Source organism: Ischnura elegans, chromosome 5 (assembly GCF_921293095.1).
Source record: "Ischnura elegans chromosome 5, ioIscEleg1.1, whole genome shotgun sequence".
NCBI classification, from domain to species: domain Eukaryota; kingdom Metazoa; phylum Arthropoda; class Insecta; order Odonata; family Coenagrionidae; genus Ischnura; species Ischnura elegans.
In genome coordinates this window covers 66,408,622-66,425,649 of record NC_060250.1, presented here as the reverse complement: position 1 = coordinate 66,425,649, position 17,028 = coordinate 66,408,622, and the positions used below count along the sequence as shown (strand labels likewise).

The following is a 17,028-nucleotide window of genomic DNA, read 5'->3' as shown; positions in this document are numbered from 1 at the left end:
ATTTTTACAGTCCATAGGTTACATTACTGATTGCATGCATTTTATCTTCTATGCAGTAGGAGTGTGTCCAACCAAATTTTCAGGTTGTATTATCGTTTAGGCGTGACTAGGAGGTCTCGCCGTAATTAATTTCGAGCCAAAATTGGTCTAGGTCAGATATTTTCAGAAGAACTGAGTCTGAAATCAACAGTAGAAGTGGTATTGTAGTAATGGAGATGGCACTGTCATAGGAGAAATCTCTTGAAAAATTACACTATATTCATAGATCCATTTACTGTTTTCAGATCACACAATTTTTTTTTTTGTTTCATTGTTAATAGTAGTGGGCGAGAGAATTTCAAGTGATGATAAATCTCTATCTCTGATGGTGAATTAATTCATTTTTAAGGTGTTTTATATCATCAGAATTATCCCTGGAATGGGACATTAGAAAATTGTGTGACATATATGAAAGCTAGAAAAATGTATTTTACATATTTTCTTAAGGAATTATTAATACTTTTTTGAACATTAATTGGCTTGACATCTATATTCTAATCAATATTCATTGATGAGAAATGAGGACCTACTCCTAATTTCATATCTCACTTGAACCAAAATTACACGTACCTAGTTTGCCCAGTCACTTACAGCCTTTTTCCATAACTGCTTCCATTTGGGTGCCTTTCTCCAGTATTTATTTCTTAAATTATTTTTTACTTGGCATTGAATTTGTAGGTATCAAAACATGTACTACTTAGTATTATTCTGAATACTGTGACTGCTACATGAACTGACATCAGAAAAAAAGTTAATACTTGTGTTATTTTTTCCAGCTCCAGGACAAGTACCACTCACACAAGATATCGTTCCTCAGGCACTTATAGATCACTATATTTCGATGTCCACTCCTCTACAATTCAATGAAGAAGATCCAGAGCTGGCTCATCATTGTGCATTCAACTTTCCCGCTGTTGCTTTAACTCTTGGCCGAGAAAATTGGCCAATTCTTAATGGTGCCTATGAGGTTTTGGCTGTGGATGTTCAGGCATGTTTTATTTGCTTCTTTTCTTCTGTTTTTATTTTTTTTTGTATACTTCACTTTGTCATTGTTCATTTCTTCTTACAGTGGAAAGTGAGGCGCACTTTGGCATCGAGCATCCATGAATTGGCTGTGATTCTAGGTGAAGAATTAGCTACACGTTATTTGGCACCTGTCTTTAATGGACTGGCTAAAGATTTGGATGAAGTTAGAATAGGTGTTCTCAAACATTTGGCGGACTTTCTTAAGGTATTTATGATAATTAATTAGTTTCACTAAAGTTGGAAAAGTTGGTGTTAACATATTATTTCGTATTGTCTTTGGCTTTATTGCCCATTTCTCCATCATTAAATTAATAATTTTGTTTCCATTGGCTGTTAGAGTATTTTTTGTAATGAAAGGACGTATTCACAGACTGGATGCAAATAAAAATGAATGAAGTCAAAGTAATTGATCATTTGTGTCATAGAATTTGGAGAATTTAATTTTACTTCTTTTATTAATTAATATGATGGTTTCCTATAGTATTAAACTGATTACCCCAGTACATTTTTTTTATATAGAATCCATGATCGGTAAAATTACCATCCATCGTTTAAAAATTGTTTTCTCTTTTTCTTCCGAATGATTTTCTCAAGCTTGGCAAACATCATGGTTCAAAACATATGGCCTAGCATGCTTATCTTTATTAACCCTCTGCATTCTTCTGTCTAGCCTTTAGTAAGCATCTATCACCTATTCTTTGCGAATTGTTCTTATTGCCCAGTTTTTCTCATTCTTTTGTCTTTTTGTTGCTTAGTTACTCAATTAACATTTTGAAATTTCCTACAGTATTCTTTACAATATCCCAACTTGTCACTTGCTCACGAGCTAATGCTGTCCTGCCCTTATATATATATGCAAACATTCCTGCCCCCATATATATGCAAACATACCTGCCCCAACTTTGTGCATTTGTAAATGTTATACATATAGATGTAATAAATTTGTTTTTACTTACACTTTTCTAAAGTTTTGAAGTCTTATCGATAATCATGTGTTGAAAAATTTTTAATCGAGGTTATCTTGTGAAAGTTTGTATTATAACTTAATCTTACATTTTATTCTTGCCTAAAATGCCAAAAATTGAAATTCGTTTATGTCAAAATTGTTGGATCAGAACTACATTTGTTGTGTTCAGGGTGGTGTATTATGACTGAAGTAATGTTCACTATTTTTGTTCACAGTTAATTGGCCCTGCTGGTAGGAACAAATGCCTTCATTGTCTCACTGATTTATTAATGAATGATAATCATTTAAATTGGCGTTTCCGAGATGAGCTGACTAAGCAGCTCATTCAAGTCACCAGTCTGTTCTCCCTTATGGATGTAAGAAGGTTCCTGTCTCACATGGGAATGGTTCTTCTGTATAGTAAGGTGGCTGCTGTGAGGAGTAATGCTATGATTTTGGTAAGAGTCAATTTAATGATGATTTATTCTATATGTTTTTCTTATTGGGGTAATCTGATGTCCTTGGGAAAGTGAAATCTCAAGAGAAAGTTAAGCAATGTAATCTCCTTGATCATTAATTCTGTTTATGCCTAATGAAATAGTAAAATTCAGTGACTTCTTCTCTGGGGATTTTTGATACCATTGCAAAATGTGTATTCCACTCTTGCATGCTTGCACATCAAATCAGCCGTTAGGGTGGTTACATGCATGCTATGGTAGTTAGAACTCTGTAAAGAATGAAACAAGCAATAGTAATTTTTCATCCGATCATTTATGTGGATCAATACTGGCTCGATTGACCTTGTTGCTGCAGATGAATTGTCAATATGAACCATATGCAGTAAAACCTCTGCCTATCAAACTTCTTCTAAAGGAGGAACTCCGATGAACGATCAAATGCCATTGGCACTGCAAAATTCCTATTTACATACATTGGTAAAAACCCCCTGTGAATGAATTCCTGCTAATGAAAACTTAAAATTAACAAAAAAAAAGTAGATCATGTCTCATTTACAAAGTGACGACCCATGAGGATCACGTTGGAACTTAATCTTACTTGAATAATCAAGAAAACTATTTTCACTAGCACTTCTTGTCTTGCAAGGCCCTCCCAGTATAGTGAAAAGGCCTGGCCAAAACACTGGCCATCCCATAGTGCTCTTGCCTCCAGCCGCCTCAGTAAGGACTAAGGGCCCCTCAAGAGGAAATGGGTGATGACTTTGTTAGCTAATGTTGCTCAATAGGCAAAGAGTCAAGGGAAATTTAAGATTTGGGCTATCTTCTATATTATTTCTACTGTATAGATACCTTTTTCTCAACTTATACGCAACCAAACTCTACAAATGAAGTACCAAAATGCACAGAATTTATCAGAGAACGTGCGACGGCATATCTTACTTCCTAAATATTGCTATTGTTTCCTAAAATTGGTTTTTAAATAATAATAAAAAAACTAAATATTTCTGGCGTTAACGACACACAAACTGATACATTTGTTCATTTGCAACAATATCTTGCATTCTTTAAATAACTTTTATCAAAATGCGGCTGATTCCACATTCAAGTCACCTGTTGATACGAAAGTATGAGTCATCATGTGCGTTTAACAGAGGATAGTGTAATTACTTCCAATGTTGTGTTTAAAGAGGTCCTCTGTCCTCAATTTGTACATGAACATTCCAATTCAATTTGTACATAAGCCCCTGCCTTTTTTTCTAATTTCAAAATTAGAAATGCGCCTATCCCTCTGTAGACCTGCATTGAAAAGAGCGGGCTCAGCACACTTGTAATGACCAAATACAACCATTAAAACCAAATTTGATCCAAACTTGTGGAATTCACCTCTTGTTATAGACACAGAAGACAGGTGATTTTGATTTGGGAAATCTCATGAGGATGTATTTTCAGTCTTGTCAGGAAGGATGCCAGCTGCAATCAAATGAAATGTTATGTGCTAGTTTGGTTGTAAAGATGTAATTCTTATAGTGAAAAGCATGCGTTGGTTGGTTTACTCTCATGGTGAGATTTTTAATTATCTTGTTGGATAGAATAGCAAGTGCTAAACTAGGCAGTATGGATAAAATATCTTCTATCATTTGTGAACATTTTACAGTGATCTGCGACTTGGAAATTTACTGTGAGAGAGTAAATAATTTTTTCCCCCTGTTGTGATGACACATACAAAATAATGCTTTTGAGGAACAAATTCCGGGCCTACAAACTGGCTGAATATCTGTCCTATGAATTTTGTTGAGTAGAGGTTTTACTGTATCATCTGCATTGAATGAGATCTCTACAATAAAAATGGACGCAAGCCTCAAATGATCTAAACCAAATCTTCTGCTACAAGCACGCTAATATAAATATTGCGTTTGGGCACTGTGGTGGGCCACGCATAGGCTTATCTTGCATCTACTACCCAGAGGTGGCACTGCATTCAGGGGCCTTCAGCCAATTGGAATGGGTTGCAGGGAGGTTGAGGAGCATGGTTAGCCACCATTTTGGCCCACTGCATCTAGGGACTACTCTAGAGGCCCTCCCAGAAAAGTACCTCAAGAATGTGGCACAGGCCTACTGCCAAGACTTGGGGCTACTAATATCTGGGCTGATTCAACCTGAGCATTAGGCTGAGCCCAGCCAGATGTCCACCCAGCTGGTGCCAATCCCATGTTTTTCAACTTACATTGTAAAGGATTTTGAAGTGATGTTAGAGAGTGAGGTCATGTAAATCACATAATCTGTGTTTCACTCAAAATTGCTAGCTGACTGGTTTTCTCTGATCATAAGTGATGGGCCAAGTTCTGGATGGTCAGCCATTTGGCGCCACCCAGCCTGGTGGGTGTGTAAGACACTGCTGGGTCACACTAGTTTTCAGGCTACACCACATTGGTGACAGAGTATAATATAGATTGCCAAGATTGATGTCTATTAACTTCTCATTTCACTACATGGCAGCAGCCACAAAATTAAAAATGTTAAATTTGGCATTGCAATTCAGGTGTGGCTCACCCAAAGGGTCTCGCTGCAGCGAAAATGTTAAAATTGCTGGATACCAGGTGATGAATGAGCTGTTTGAATTTAGAAAACTATAATGGTCAAAATGACCTAAGCCCATCCTTCTAGGTTGTGTGAAAATCCTTTAGTCCTAGTGTTAAGGCAATCAATCTAATGATGATAATTAATATAATGGTAGTAAAAAAGTTATTCATTTTACTATTGAAAGCAACATAAATTAAGGAAACAATTGCTATTTTAACTCTTCAAGCACTGAATTTCTTAATCTGAGAGTGAATTTTTTCCATTCTCTAGTTGGGTACCTGACATGTTGAACTCCTGAACTCTTGCTTAGCACTTGAGAGCTTGTTTTCTGAATATATAAATGAAACTAAAAAATTTAGGAAGAGCCATATTCAGAGGAATATGGTACTTGTCTAAATAGAAATCCCATGCCTTTGTTGATAGTTGAGCCAATTAGGTGATTTTTTTACTTGAAATCTATAAATATGCATTGGTCAAAGTTGTGGCTAATGTTCTTTTGAAAATGGATTCTCAATTGTGTGACCGACTCTCCTTCAAATTTTCTTTGAACAGCTGGCTGACCACATACGGTATCTTTCTGCAGACAAGAAACTTGTGGAGTCTCTACTTGTGGAACTTGCCAAGGAATTTGCTCGTAGTGAACATTGGATGAGACGTCAGTCGTATGCCTTACTGTGTGAGCAACTATTAGTTCCTCGATCTCAAACAAGAGTGAGTGGAGAAGGGGATGAAGATGATGATGAGGAGGGTGTTGACAGGGGGCAATATTGGAAGAGGGACTCAATGCAAGACGAGTGGGTTGATGACAAACAGGAGGAGATGAGTTGGAGGACCAATATTGCTGCTTTGCTAGCTCAGCATGTGTATCCATATCTATTAGACTTGAGCTGTGACAAAGTTCCCAATGTGAGGTTAGCAGTTGCACGAGTCCTGGCGTCCTTCCAGGCTATGCCTGCTGAGCAGAGTAAGTTAATTTTTAATTTTTTTATTGGCTATTCTTTTATTTACTAACTATAATAATCCATATAATTAATTTTCTTCCATGAGTCTATGAGGGTATCTTATATTTATGATACTATGTTGTACTAATCCATAAATTTAATTGATCATACAACTACTTCCACTGTAAGGCAGCATCTTCAAATATTATGTCTAAAGTTCAAAGCACTATTATTAATATGCCAATAGATAATATTACCATACCTACTGAAAATGTAGTGGACATGAAAATAGGGCTCATAATATATCCGTGAAGAAAATATGTTCCTGAGCATTTCAAAGCACATGGTGAGTTGCAAAGTTAGGTTGAATATAGGCATTTAACCTTAAAAGGTAGACAGTCATTGGGATATAATCTCAAATACTCTGCAGGAAGAATGTGGGAAATGCATTCTCTTGGGTTGAATGATTGCAAGAAATGTGGGTTTTATTTGATACTTGGTGGTTTTCTATTTAGTTCCTGTAGGGTCAGGGTTAGAGTGCAAAATAATATTCTATTAACCCAAGTTAAATTTTGTACATATATTTGATCCTGATGAAAATTAATGAGGTAGTAAATAAGAATGGGATATTAAACATTATTTTAACCCAATATTGAAGATAACCTAACATGGCAGCTTTCAGGGTCAGATTCCCTTAATTACTTATAGTAAAAAATAATTGTAGGATTTTAAGAAAGTAATGTATGACTAAGATCTCTCTTCAATCCTCTCCTGCTGGTGCACAAGTGTGGAAAATATTTTCCGTGCTTTGAGTAGCATGATAATATTTTAAACATCTCTCTATGTGGAGCTCTTTTTTGGATGAAGTTGCACTGGTATTATTGTCCTTCCGATTTGGGACCCAACTCTACCCAGTCCAGTGGTCTGCCTATTATCCTGGCCACTGGACTAACCTCTAACCCTTTCTCAGCATGAGTCTACAGTCAACTTGTTGCATTAGTGTTTTTAAACAAATATTGCTAATGATTTTATATAATTAAAACTTGTATAAGTATAACTTATCTTCTCAAGCAATGTGGAATTTTAAATAGATTTCTAGCATTGATGATAACAAAGTTAGTAAACACTTGGTACTAAGACTTGTCATTTTAGGACTTTTAAGTCCATTAATAGTAATGCTAAGATGTCATTTTAAAATAGCTTATGCTCAGAAGAAAACAAAAATTCATTTCAAAAATATAAATAATTGGAGTATACAACAAAATTTTTCTTTGCGAATATCTGTGAATGCCCGTTAGCTATGGCCAACGTTTATCAAGAAAGGGTTAAAAAGTTGAAGGTACAGCTATGTGTCACACATTACATCGGGGAGAAGGGCAGTCTGTTTGCTCTGTCATAGCCTGTGCACAGAAACTGGAAGAAAGCTTTTTCAATCTCAAGAATCCTCCCCCACGGGGAAGATTCTTGAGGTTGGTTACCTCGCTAGTATTTTTTCCCAATGTATTGACTGATAGGCGCATAGTTGGAAGCACTGGCAGAACCAAGGGTTGATGGGGTAGATAGCAGACAGCTCAGCAAATCATTTGTAACACTAAATGTATGGATTGCAAAGGAATTGGAACGCTTTCAAAATGTTATACGGTTTTTATTTTTTTACTCATAACGTACAATGTTTGATATTTTGTGATATAATTACTGGTAAGTGTGATAATTACATACATGATGAATATGATTGTAAATTTAGAAACAATTACTGTCCTGTTTATTATCATTCATTTGCAATTTAAGCATAATGAATTAAAATTTCTTAAAATTTTTAATAATTTATCTAATTCCTTTGTGAAAAATATTGCCGCCTCCCTGGTGAACAGGTTACCACCCCAGCACCCGAGATCCAGCAAATCCCAAATCTGGCATTACTGAAGTATGTGCCAGGTATGGGGTGCTGAAAGGTACAAATGGATTTCTTGATGGCTAGGCATGAGATCTTGGTACATAGTGATTTTTCTATTTTGCCAGATCCATCTCCATTTAATACAATGAAGAGAGCACCAATGTATAGAGACAAAAAGAATTTGAATAAGTACGCTGTGAAAAAGAATTAAGATTTAACTTTGAACACAATTCCAAGGAAAAGTAATATTTTATGAACACTGAATGTTTTTCTTTTGATAATTGTTGAAAATGATCCGTCTTTGTTTAAATGGTTAACTGTTACGTTCTACGATTAATTCTAATTCTTGTCGAAGGAAACTATTGGTTTGCTAACAAACATTGAAGTTCTTTTAGGAAATTCACTCTTTTTAGTCTTTTTGATGCGTGGCAGTTTTATATCTAAAATCCTAGTCATGACGAGCAGAAATTATGTTTTCAATCATCTAGGAATACAATCTAAAATCAATCCATTCTGCTGGAATGACTTACTAGACAGTTGAATTATGAAGTGTAGATTTATAATAAGTAATTGCGATAAGACTTACCAGACTCAGAGTGGCAAATATAGTACAAATTATGTACATCAAGCATGCTGAATGTGCTAATTTGCTATTTTGAAATAAATGTAAATTTAATTTTGTTGCTCATTTAATTGAAGTGGATGATTATCAAGAGAAAGTATTGTTTGCCAAGCTGTGCGTGTAAGACCAACAGTATGTGTAAACTTAGGCTTTCTGTATTTAATGCCCTTAATAGTTTAATAGCCCTGTTTGTGTAAACAAGTGTAGTCTTATTGCCAATATCATGTTACTTATTGTTGGCCATTTAAAGGGAAATGAGTGTTCTTTGATGTGCTTAATTGTCATGGGTGTAATTCTCATTCCATATTTTCCTTATAGGTTACCTTAATTATTATCTGGATAAAGCTGGGGAAAGTGATAGTAGTGATACCAAGCCAGTGCCACTTCCAAAAAATATTCTCCAACTTGTGCAAGGACAGAATAAGTATTCAGCAGCTTTGGATATAGCATTGGCTCAACTGCAAAAAGACACTGATCAGGATGTGCGACATTTTGCTTCCCAGAATCAATTGTGGTGTCATTCAAGTCCTAAAACCCCAAACAAGTCAGTCGAAGAAAATGATGTAGATGCATGTCCATCAGGCCTCAATACACCAAATCAGTCAGTAGAAGAAAATGATGCGATAAATGCTTGTGAATCAGTTTCTGAAACAACGACCCAGTCAACAGAAGAAAATGATGGGAATGGGCTCATTTCACCTCTGTGAAAAATGGTTAAATTAAATCTGAAGCAGGTGATGTAATCATTAATCAGTTCATTCCACATAAAGCATTAAGGTTGCCTTGTCCAGAAAATGGATGTGATAAATGGGAAGAAAATTTAATCTGGTTTCAGCCTTTTGGATGATTTGCAGATTTAATGTAAATTTAATTTAATTGCTGATAGTGCATTTTTATTCAGGCTGGACTGTTGTTTGGTCAAGTTATCACTCCAGAAAGCTATTGCTTTGGCATCATGTTGAATATCCTTTGTCATTCTCAAAAATATTGGTAAGCATGTACAGTAATAAAACTCACCTTTGAAACTCAATTGTTCTTCAATTGAAAGCTTGTTGTAATCAAAGTTAATAATTTTCCCTGGAGATGAGTTGTGATAGTGGTATTCTTTGTCTGGATTACCCAAGGATTATATTGCTGCAGTAAACATACAAGTCTAAAACTGCATGTGTAAAAGGTGATCCTGTCATCTCCAAGGCATAAAGATTGATTTTTATATTTCTCCTTTGTAGTTTAATGGTGTAATTTTTCTGTTGATTATGTAAGCAACTTTACCACTAATTTTATGAAAACATGATGTTTTCCCAGTTTTCTTTCCTGTGGGCTAAGAACTTCTTACAGTTGGTGTTTTTCATTATAATCTACCATGATGTTTTACTTGTTTTAAATGAATGTTTTGTTTTTACTAGTAAAAATTCTCCAGTTGTTTTCTCTAGAAATTAAAATATATAATTTCAATATTTTGTGTGTTGTAGAGAATTTATTATGGGTTTGTTTCGTCTTTATTGTAAATTAAGGTAAGAATCTTGGATAGATATGTTTTGGCAAAACCACCTCCAGAAACCTTCTCAACTCTTGCATTGACAAAGCTTTGGTATTAACGAATTGATTTCTCCAAATAGCTTCAGCCCCCTCCTTAAACCATTTCATAACCACCCTACACCATCATCTACATGGTGTTTCATTGGTTATTACTCCATAGTGTTGAATTAAATTGCCTGTACTTGTTTTAAGTTTAATGCTAAGAGGTTTCAGAAATGTAACCATAGTAACTTCCTCACTATTTAATGCATTGTGTTATTTCATGAACCAGTGTTCCCATCCCTTTTCTTGAAAGTTTTTGTTAGATGCAATCTTTAAAATGCAGTGCTGTGACATCCGTAACTGAGAATTAAAAGAAAGTTTATCAGTGACTTAGTATTTTGTTATTAAAAATAAGCACCGAATCTGGTCCAGTGCATGAGCTTTACATTGCCTAAAACAAGTGATGGGAAAGTTATAAATTGCTTTCAAGTATTAGCGTATGATTTCAATAGATGTGGCTAGGTAAGTGAATTATTGCAGAGTACTTTCAATTACTTGTTGAGCACTGCATATTGTGTCATTGGCAAATGCCCAGCGTTTCATTCCAGTTGGAATGTTGTGAATTTGCTATTGTTAGTGTTACCTTGTTGAAGACTTTATAAAATGAAGATGTTGCTTACAAAGCAATTTGTGATCCTGGCACTTGAAAATATTTTACTCATGTAAAAAAAGCACATATTTAAGCAAATGGTGTACATTTTTAGTGTGAAGTTCAATTATAAGCCAGGGATCGCCATGGCACCAGGGATGAGAGGAGAAATAATAGTATTGCCAACTCATAATCGGCACTTAAATTCTGCCATTCCACATGACATCCTCCGTCCAATTGCCAGCTCTTTGTACTCTGCCCTTCTCCTTTTCCCTGCTGATCATGAGCATCCATTGAGGTTCAAAGATCTAAGCAGAACCATGGAATGTACAAAATTGTAATGGACTATAAAATCACCGTAAGCATAGATTGAACATTTCATGATGGTTACTCTCCCATGCTACCATCATAGTCAGTGGCATTTAATTACATCAAATGGGACTGAAACGCATGTTGCTGAATGTGTAGTTTTTTTTCCTTATTGAGGTAACTGCATTGATAAAGCTTGCAGTAATAAATAAATACATGTACATAGCTTTGCCAGAAAAATGTTACCATGATCCTTAATCTCAAAATCTTTCCGGAATCAATGGTAGTAAGTGGTGCATTTAGTTAAGGAGTTAAAATGTGTGAAGAGAAAGTTTATACCCTTATTGCCTTGCAATCATTTTTATCGTAAATGTTAAAGTACGCTTGGCCATGCAAACTTCCACTCTTAGTTATGCAGACATCACCATTCACTGGATATCAAAACCTCTCTTCACTGTGAACTATGCATCCCACTATGTATGCCACTTGGGGGGTACTTAATTTTAACTTCAACAATCATGCTTTAATACCACCAAGCCTTAACCTCAACTGGATTGGATATGTCTCCCCAAGCCTCAAGATTTATTAATTTCAATCTTTACAACCACTCAGACTGAAGCAAAAGTGCTTCCAAGTTGCCTGTAAACCGGGTTTAGTGGATGATAATGGTTGATTAATCCTCTTCACGCTAAATATCATTGTAATTGTTGAATTTTTTCCCGGGCAGATGTGCTCTACCACCTCTAACTTCCTGAGAAACATAGAAAGATAGGATCTGAAGCTGTACATTGTATCACACCTCTTAACAAAATGTCCTCTTCTCATAGTGAGTTTGTTATTTTACCTTGTTTAATGTATTATGCTAATGCATTGAAGTTAGTATCATAGTTGGATCTTATTCTGCCCTTATGAGAATGCTGTTCCTCTAATCTTTCACCAACAGCCTAATTCCCTACGTCACCTCAGCAGAACTTCTTAATCATCTTCTCTGCACATTCCATAAGGGGTTCTGTAGTCTATTTGGACCATTGTCATACTGTGGTAGTAAAACTATCTATGCTGGCCATCTAGCGTATTAGGAGTTAACTTCCGTTTATGACTGATGAGGAGACAGCTTCTGTATCTACCATCGAATTCTGCTGAGCTGGTCAAATTCTTGATGTTAACAGGTCTCTAAAATATACTTTTTCTCTTAATCCTGTCATGTTAGAATTTAGTCTTTACCTGAGTGCTATCAAAATCCCCTAAGGTAAATTTCTTTTTTGAAGTTAGGTTAATAATCAGTCAGTCATTGTCACTGAAATAGAGATTAATACTAAAATTTTCACTACTGACTGTTGAGTAAAATGTTCTAGCATTCCATACTATATCACCTGGACTGTCTGGTAATGGTGATCTCTATCCCACCATGTCCTTACTCTGATAGGCATCTGTGTGCAGTTCACATGCTAACTTTTGTCAAGGAAGCGTTTGAAGAGGATCGGCTGGCTTCTCTAGGAAGTGTGAGAAATGGATGTGTCAGGGCTCAGGAGAAAGGCAGAGAGCACTTGATTTCCAAGACTTGCTGTTTTTCCTTTGGTGTTATATTATAAAAAAATTTCTGTTGGTTTATATTTGGATGTTTGTTTTTTTATGGTTTGGTTGAGATATGAAGGCTGTGATTGGGGTATACCAAGTAAAGACATTTTTATGCATTGTACTTATCAATGTCAAAGATGTGGACTTATTGCATAATTTTTCATAAGTCTATTTCATCGTTAATATGCTTCATTTTGGATTATTTTGTACATGCCTGTTTTCATTTCCTATGTAAATTTGCGTTGTTTTTGGCAACGAGTGCTCAAATGTAGGTCTTAAGTGAATCAATAATGTTTTGATTTACATTTGTTTTTAATGAGTTATTAAATGAAATCCACTGGTGCATTGTATTATACTCTAGGACCTGCTATTCAAAAGTGTCCAGTGAGAAGATATTTATAGTGCCATATTTTTTCCTTTTTTCTCAGCGGAGTGCACATGAAGCCTTTTTTTGTAAAAATGGAAGTGCTGATTTTGTGCTATATTAGTGTTTATATATGAAAGTTGCAATATGTATTTAAAACAATTTTTGATTAAAGTTTTGAATGATTTTGGACTTCAATAATTGTATGAAATCGACACAATTAGGGAAAGATTTCAATGTATGGTACTTATTTACACGTCATTGATCCTCTGATTCCAGCACCTTAATTTCTGTGTTACTAGTGCTGCATAATTTTCTTGTAAGTGGGAATTGATAAACTGATAAGCATGAGAGAGTTGTTGATGAGAAGTCAACACATTCTAGGAAGGCTTTGCAAAAAATGGGATGATCTCAATTTCCTGCAACTATCTTTCAGATGATTCCCATACAATATTTGTTCTTAATGATTTTAGTGTAACTGCTATAAAGCTGATTTCAGCTCTATACAATTCCTTGCAGCCAAAAAAAAAATTAGTACAATGCATCATTTTGCTCTTAAAAATGGGTTTTCCAGTGGTCCCAAACTGGTTCAAGATCACTTTTATTGGTCCCTCAATTGTGAAACTGCCGCTGTACTGTTGCATTTATATTCAACCACCCCATTTGAGTGCATGACGGCACATTTAGTGGCAGACTGGGTAATCCTCAGTTGTTTTATTGATGGTTTTGTGAATGGTGTATATAGGCATTGCACCTATTCCTTCAATGTGATTTCAGTATACAACAATTGCTAATGCAAGGACAGTATCAGATAAGAGATATGGATGGTAATGATAATGCTAATTGAATGAGGTCATTTGTGTAAGAATTCATTGAAGTCACTGTAACAAATATTAGCTACCAATTCCAAGAATGTTAATTCCTACTTAAAGTCATAGTATCTATGAAGCACTTAAGCGGTTCACTGCATCATTACAGTTTTTGTGCAAATTTTCAGGGCTGTGCTTCAAATAGTTCTTGGCAGCGATTTAGTCTTAGCCAAACTCATAAATACGCCAAACTTCACTCCTTTATAAACTAAGCCTATCAGTCCAGAAGGTTAAAGTGTATTGCCATACTATGGTCAGCCTCAGTAGTCACACAAATGCTAATAAGCATTCAGAACTCTTTTGGCTTTTCTTAGTATCCAGGCTTGTGTGTGTTAGAAAAGGTACTGATGTGGCATATGTATTTTCTTATCTGAAAAGTCTTTACAGCCTTAGTTTTTTTTCCAGGAATCACTTAGTGCTTTAAATGAAGTACAATAAAGGCTGGCACAAAGAAAAGAAAACCGGGGAAATTTAAGTCTTGGTGGAAATCTGATGCATATGTTATGGTGGCCTATCAGCTGTAAACAATTCTGATGTGAAGGAGAATGGAGTAATGAGATGGATTGAAAAGGACAGATTAATTGCTTGGCAAGGTGAGGCAGGATCTGCTTGTTTGGGAGGCCGGAGGTGTGGATAGAACATATTATGATGTGTGTGGTGTGACAGATTGGTGAGATTCTTGAAGGAAGGATGCTAGCTTTGAGAGGAAGAAAACTGTGTATGAGTAGTTGGATATTAGCTAATCTAAAGAAAGTCAGTTATAGAATTGAATAAATGGGCCTTGCTGATGTAACTAATTATAATCTACTGGTTTCCCTTCGACCAAATGGTTCATTTCACCTTTAAAGGATAACTATGGGTGGTTCTGCTTCACTTTTCCAAAAAATGTCTAACTTTTAGTAGATGACAAAAAAAATACTGCTTTTACATGTGATGGATGTCCTTGTGTGTTATAATTGGGCTATGGAACATAAAAATTAATCAACGAACATGTTTCAATGAAAGTTTCTACCAGCTGCTTGGGTGAAATTTGGTACCATTTTAATTTAATTAATGTATCTTGAATTCATTTAAAATTCTAATTTTGGATAATTCAACCAATGACACTGCCCACCTCATTTTCATCATGATTACTATATTATAACTAAGGCGAGGACATTTTGGTGCTAAAAATGAAGAAATATGCATTTAAAATAGGTGCTTCAAATATTTTTTGTATTTCGGATGATTCAGACGATCCTGGAATATCAAAAGCCTGTAGTCACGTTTTTCAGAACCTGACATATGGAAGTTAGCAAACATGTACGCCTTGGGTGTTGAAATGCCCACCTGAGTAGACTTGATCCCATTATATTCCAAAATTTGCAGGGGAAGACTTTACCCACCCGCCACTGAGGCCAGCTTGAAACATAATGTGGCTTATTGCCACCAAGAAGCATCTGAAATTTAAAGCTAGTACTTAAATACACATTTATTTTTCGGTGAAATTGATGGAGAGGAATGAGGATAAAACTCCAAACAAAATTGGCTTTTAAATTGAGGAAACAAAAGTACATATTTTAAAAAGTTTACTCATTTAAAGTCATATTACAATTGATAACAACATATTTCTAAATTTTCTCCAGTAAACTGATGCCAATAGCCAGTCCGGAAATTTCTATAGTATGAAAATGACCTCACTCAGCATGATAGCCATGCGGCTCGTCGGAGGAGGATATTGTTGTAACTTACCGTCATTTGGGAATGATGCACCAGTAAAATCGATGGTTGGCAAGTTTACTTGGTGGAATTTAGTCATGGTAATACAAAAAATACATAGTTGATTCGAAAAATTGATTTAAACTCGACCGGCTTCAACCTTTGCAGGTCATCCTACTGAGTATTTTCAAGTGAAAATAAAATTGTGGTATCTACTAAGGTAGAATGTTAGGGAATCGAGGGTGAGGAAGGAAAATAATAGGAATTTTAAATAGAATGAAGGGGTGTAGGCCTTATTGTGAATTGAAGAGGGGTGTGCGTGAAGGAATGGGAGGCTCCCAGAATGCTTCTTAAGTACTCCATGGATACCTACCTTAATCGGTAGATTACCATAATGATAACCAGAATTGCATCTGATAAATGTAGGATCTGTGTCGACATCGAGATTCAACTCCGCAGCTTTGGATTCGAGAATGAAGTTTTCTTCTTCTTGATCTAGATATTATGTTGCCCATACAAATCCTACTCATGCACCATGAGGGCTTAATTTTCTTATAGACAGAGTTGACACGTATTATGAAAAATGAGTGAAATTGGTTACAATAATGTAGCTTTAAGTGGGTGAAAAAGACGTTCAAACTGATGTATCGGAGGCATACATTATTCCTGTCACATGCCTCACTTTTTTTCCATAAGTTTTTATGCAGAGTATAATGCAGTATATAGCTATACAGTAAAACCTCTTTACATCGTAATGGAGGGGACCAAAATTTGGGCAATTTGATGTATGGAGGTTCACTATAGAGAGGTTTTAGTGGAAGGCACCATTTTTTCATATCCTTGGGAAATGAAAGGTGCTACTGTCTTTTTAATCATTAAATAACTATATTTAAACATATATGCATGCATAAGTGAACATATATTTACAGTTATACATTAGGAAAAGGATTACACAAAGGTAAAGCAGCTAGTTAAAGAGGCCTTTTTAGAAAATAAATTAGTTATTGGTCTTGCTTAAAATTTTTTTCAAACTCTTTCGAAATAATGTTTTCAATTACATGAGCACTTTTTAATGTCATTTTCACTATAAATAAATCATTAGCTGTTTTCGTTAATGCCTTTTGACCTAAGAAATTATTCAATTTACTAATAGTGTTCGGAGGAAAGTACAATAGTTTTATATTTCTCAACATAATTTCTTCATCCTCGTATTTCACTGCCTGAGTGTTTTAATTGTGCAGCCTAGATAGACAGTTTCTTATGTTTTTCCTTGGTTGTTTAAAATAGATGTCAGGGTGAATGATGGCTTTCCAAAGGTCACTGCTACATATTCCTTCTGCCAGCCCTCGTTGATGGCTAGAGAAATAGCTAATTATGTGGTAATGTCAAGTAGTCGCCTTCTTTTATTTCTCGAAACCATCATCAGCCTATGATTAATTAAGTAATTTTTATATTTTATGGGCAATAATTGAAAATACTCCTGATAATATCTTTTAGAGAACTGATTTATCATTCTTATAACATGTGACTTGTT

The 17,028-nt window shown here is 35.3% G+C and overlaps 1 protein-coding gene across 6 annotated transcripts in view; it reads left to right on the top strand.

Annotated features, from left to right (window-relative positions):
* Positions 1–13,113, top strand: part of LOC124159004 (serine/threonine-protein phosphatase 4 regulatory subunit 1-like) — a 136,398-nt gene extending 123,285 nt beyond the window's left edge. For all 6 annotated transcript variants that reach the window (XM_046534474.1, XM_046534476.1, XM_046534475.1 and 3 more), the window contains 5 exons: positions 816–1,027; positions 1,109–1,270; positions 2,248–2,469; positions 5,602–6,013; positions 8,825–13,113. In XM_046534474.1, coding sequence (XP_046390430.1) covers positions 816–1,027; positions 1,109–1,270; positions 2,248–2,469; positions 5,602–6,013; positions 8,825–9,213 — 1,397 coding nt within the window. In that variant the 3' untranslated portion in view covers positions 9,214–13,113. The remainder of the gene's footprint in view (positions 1–815; positions 1,028–1,108; positions 1,271–2,247; positions 2,470–5,601; positions 6,014–8,824) is intronic.
* Positions 13,114–17,028: the final 3,915 nt, after the last annotated feature.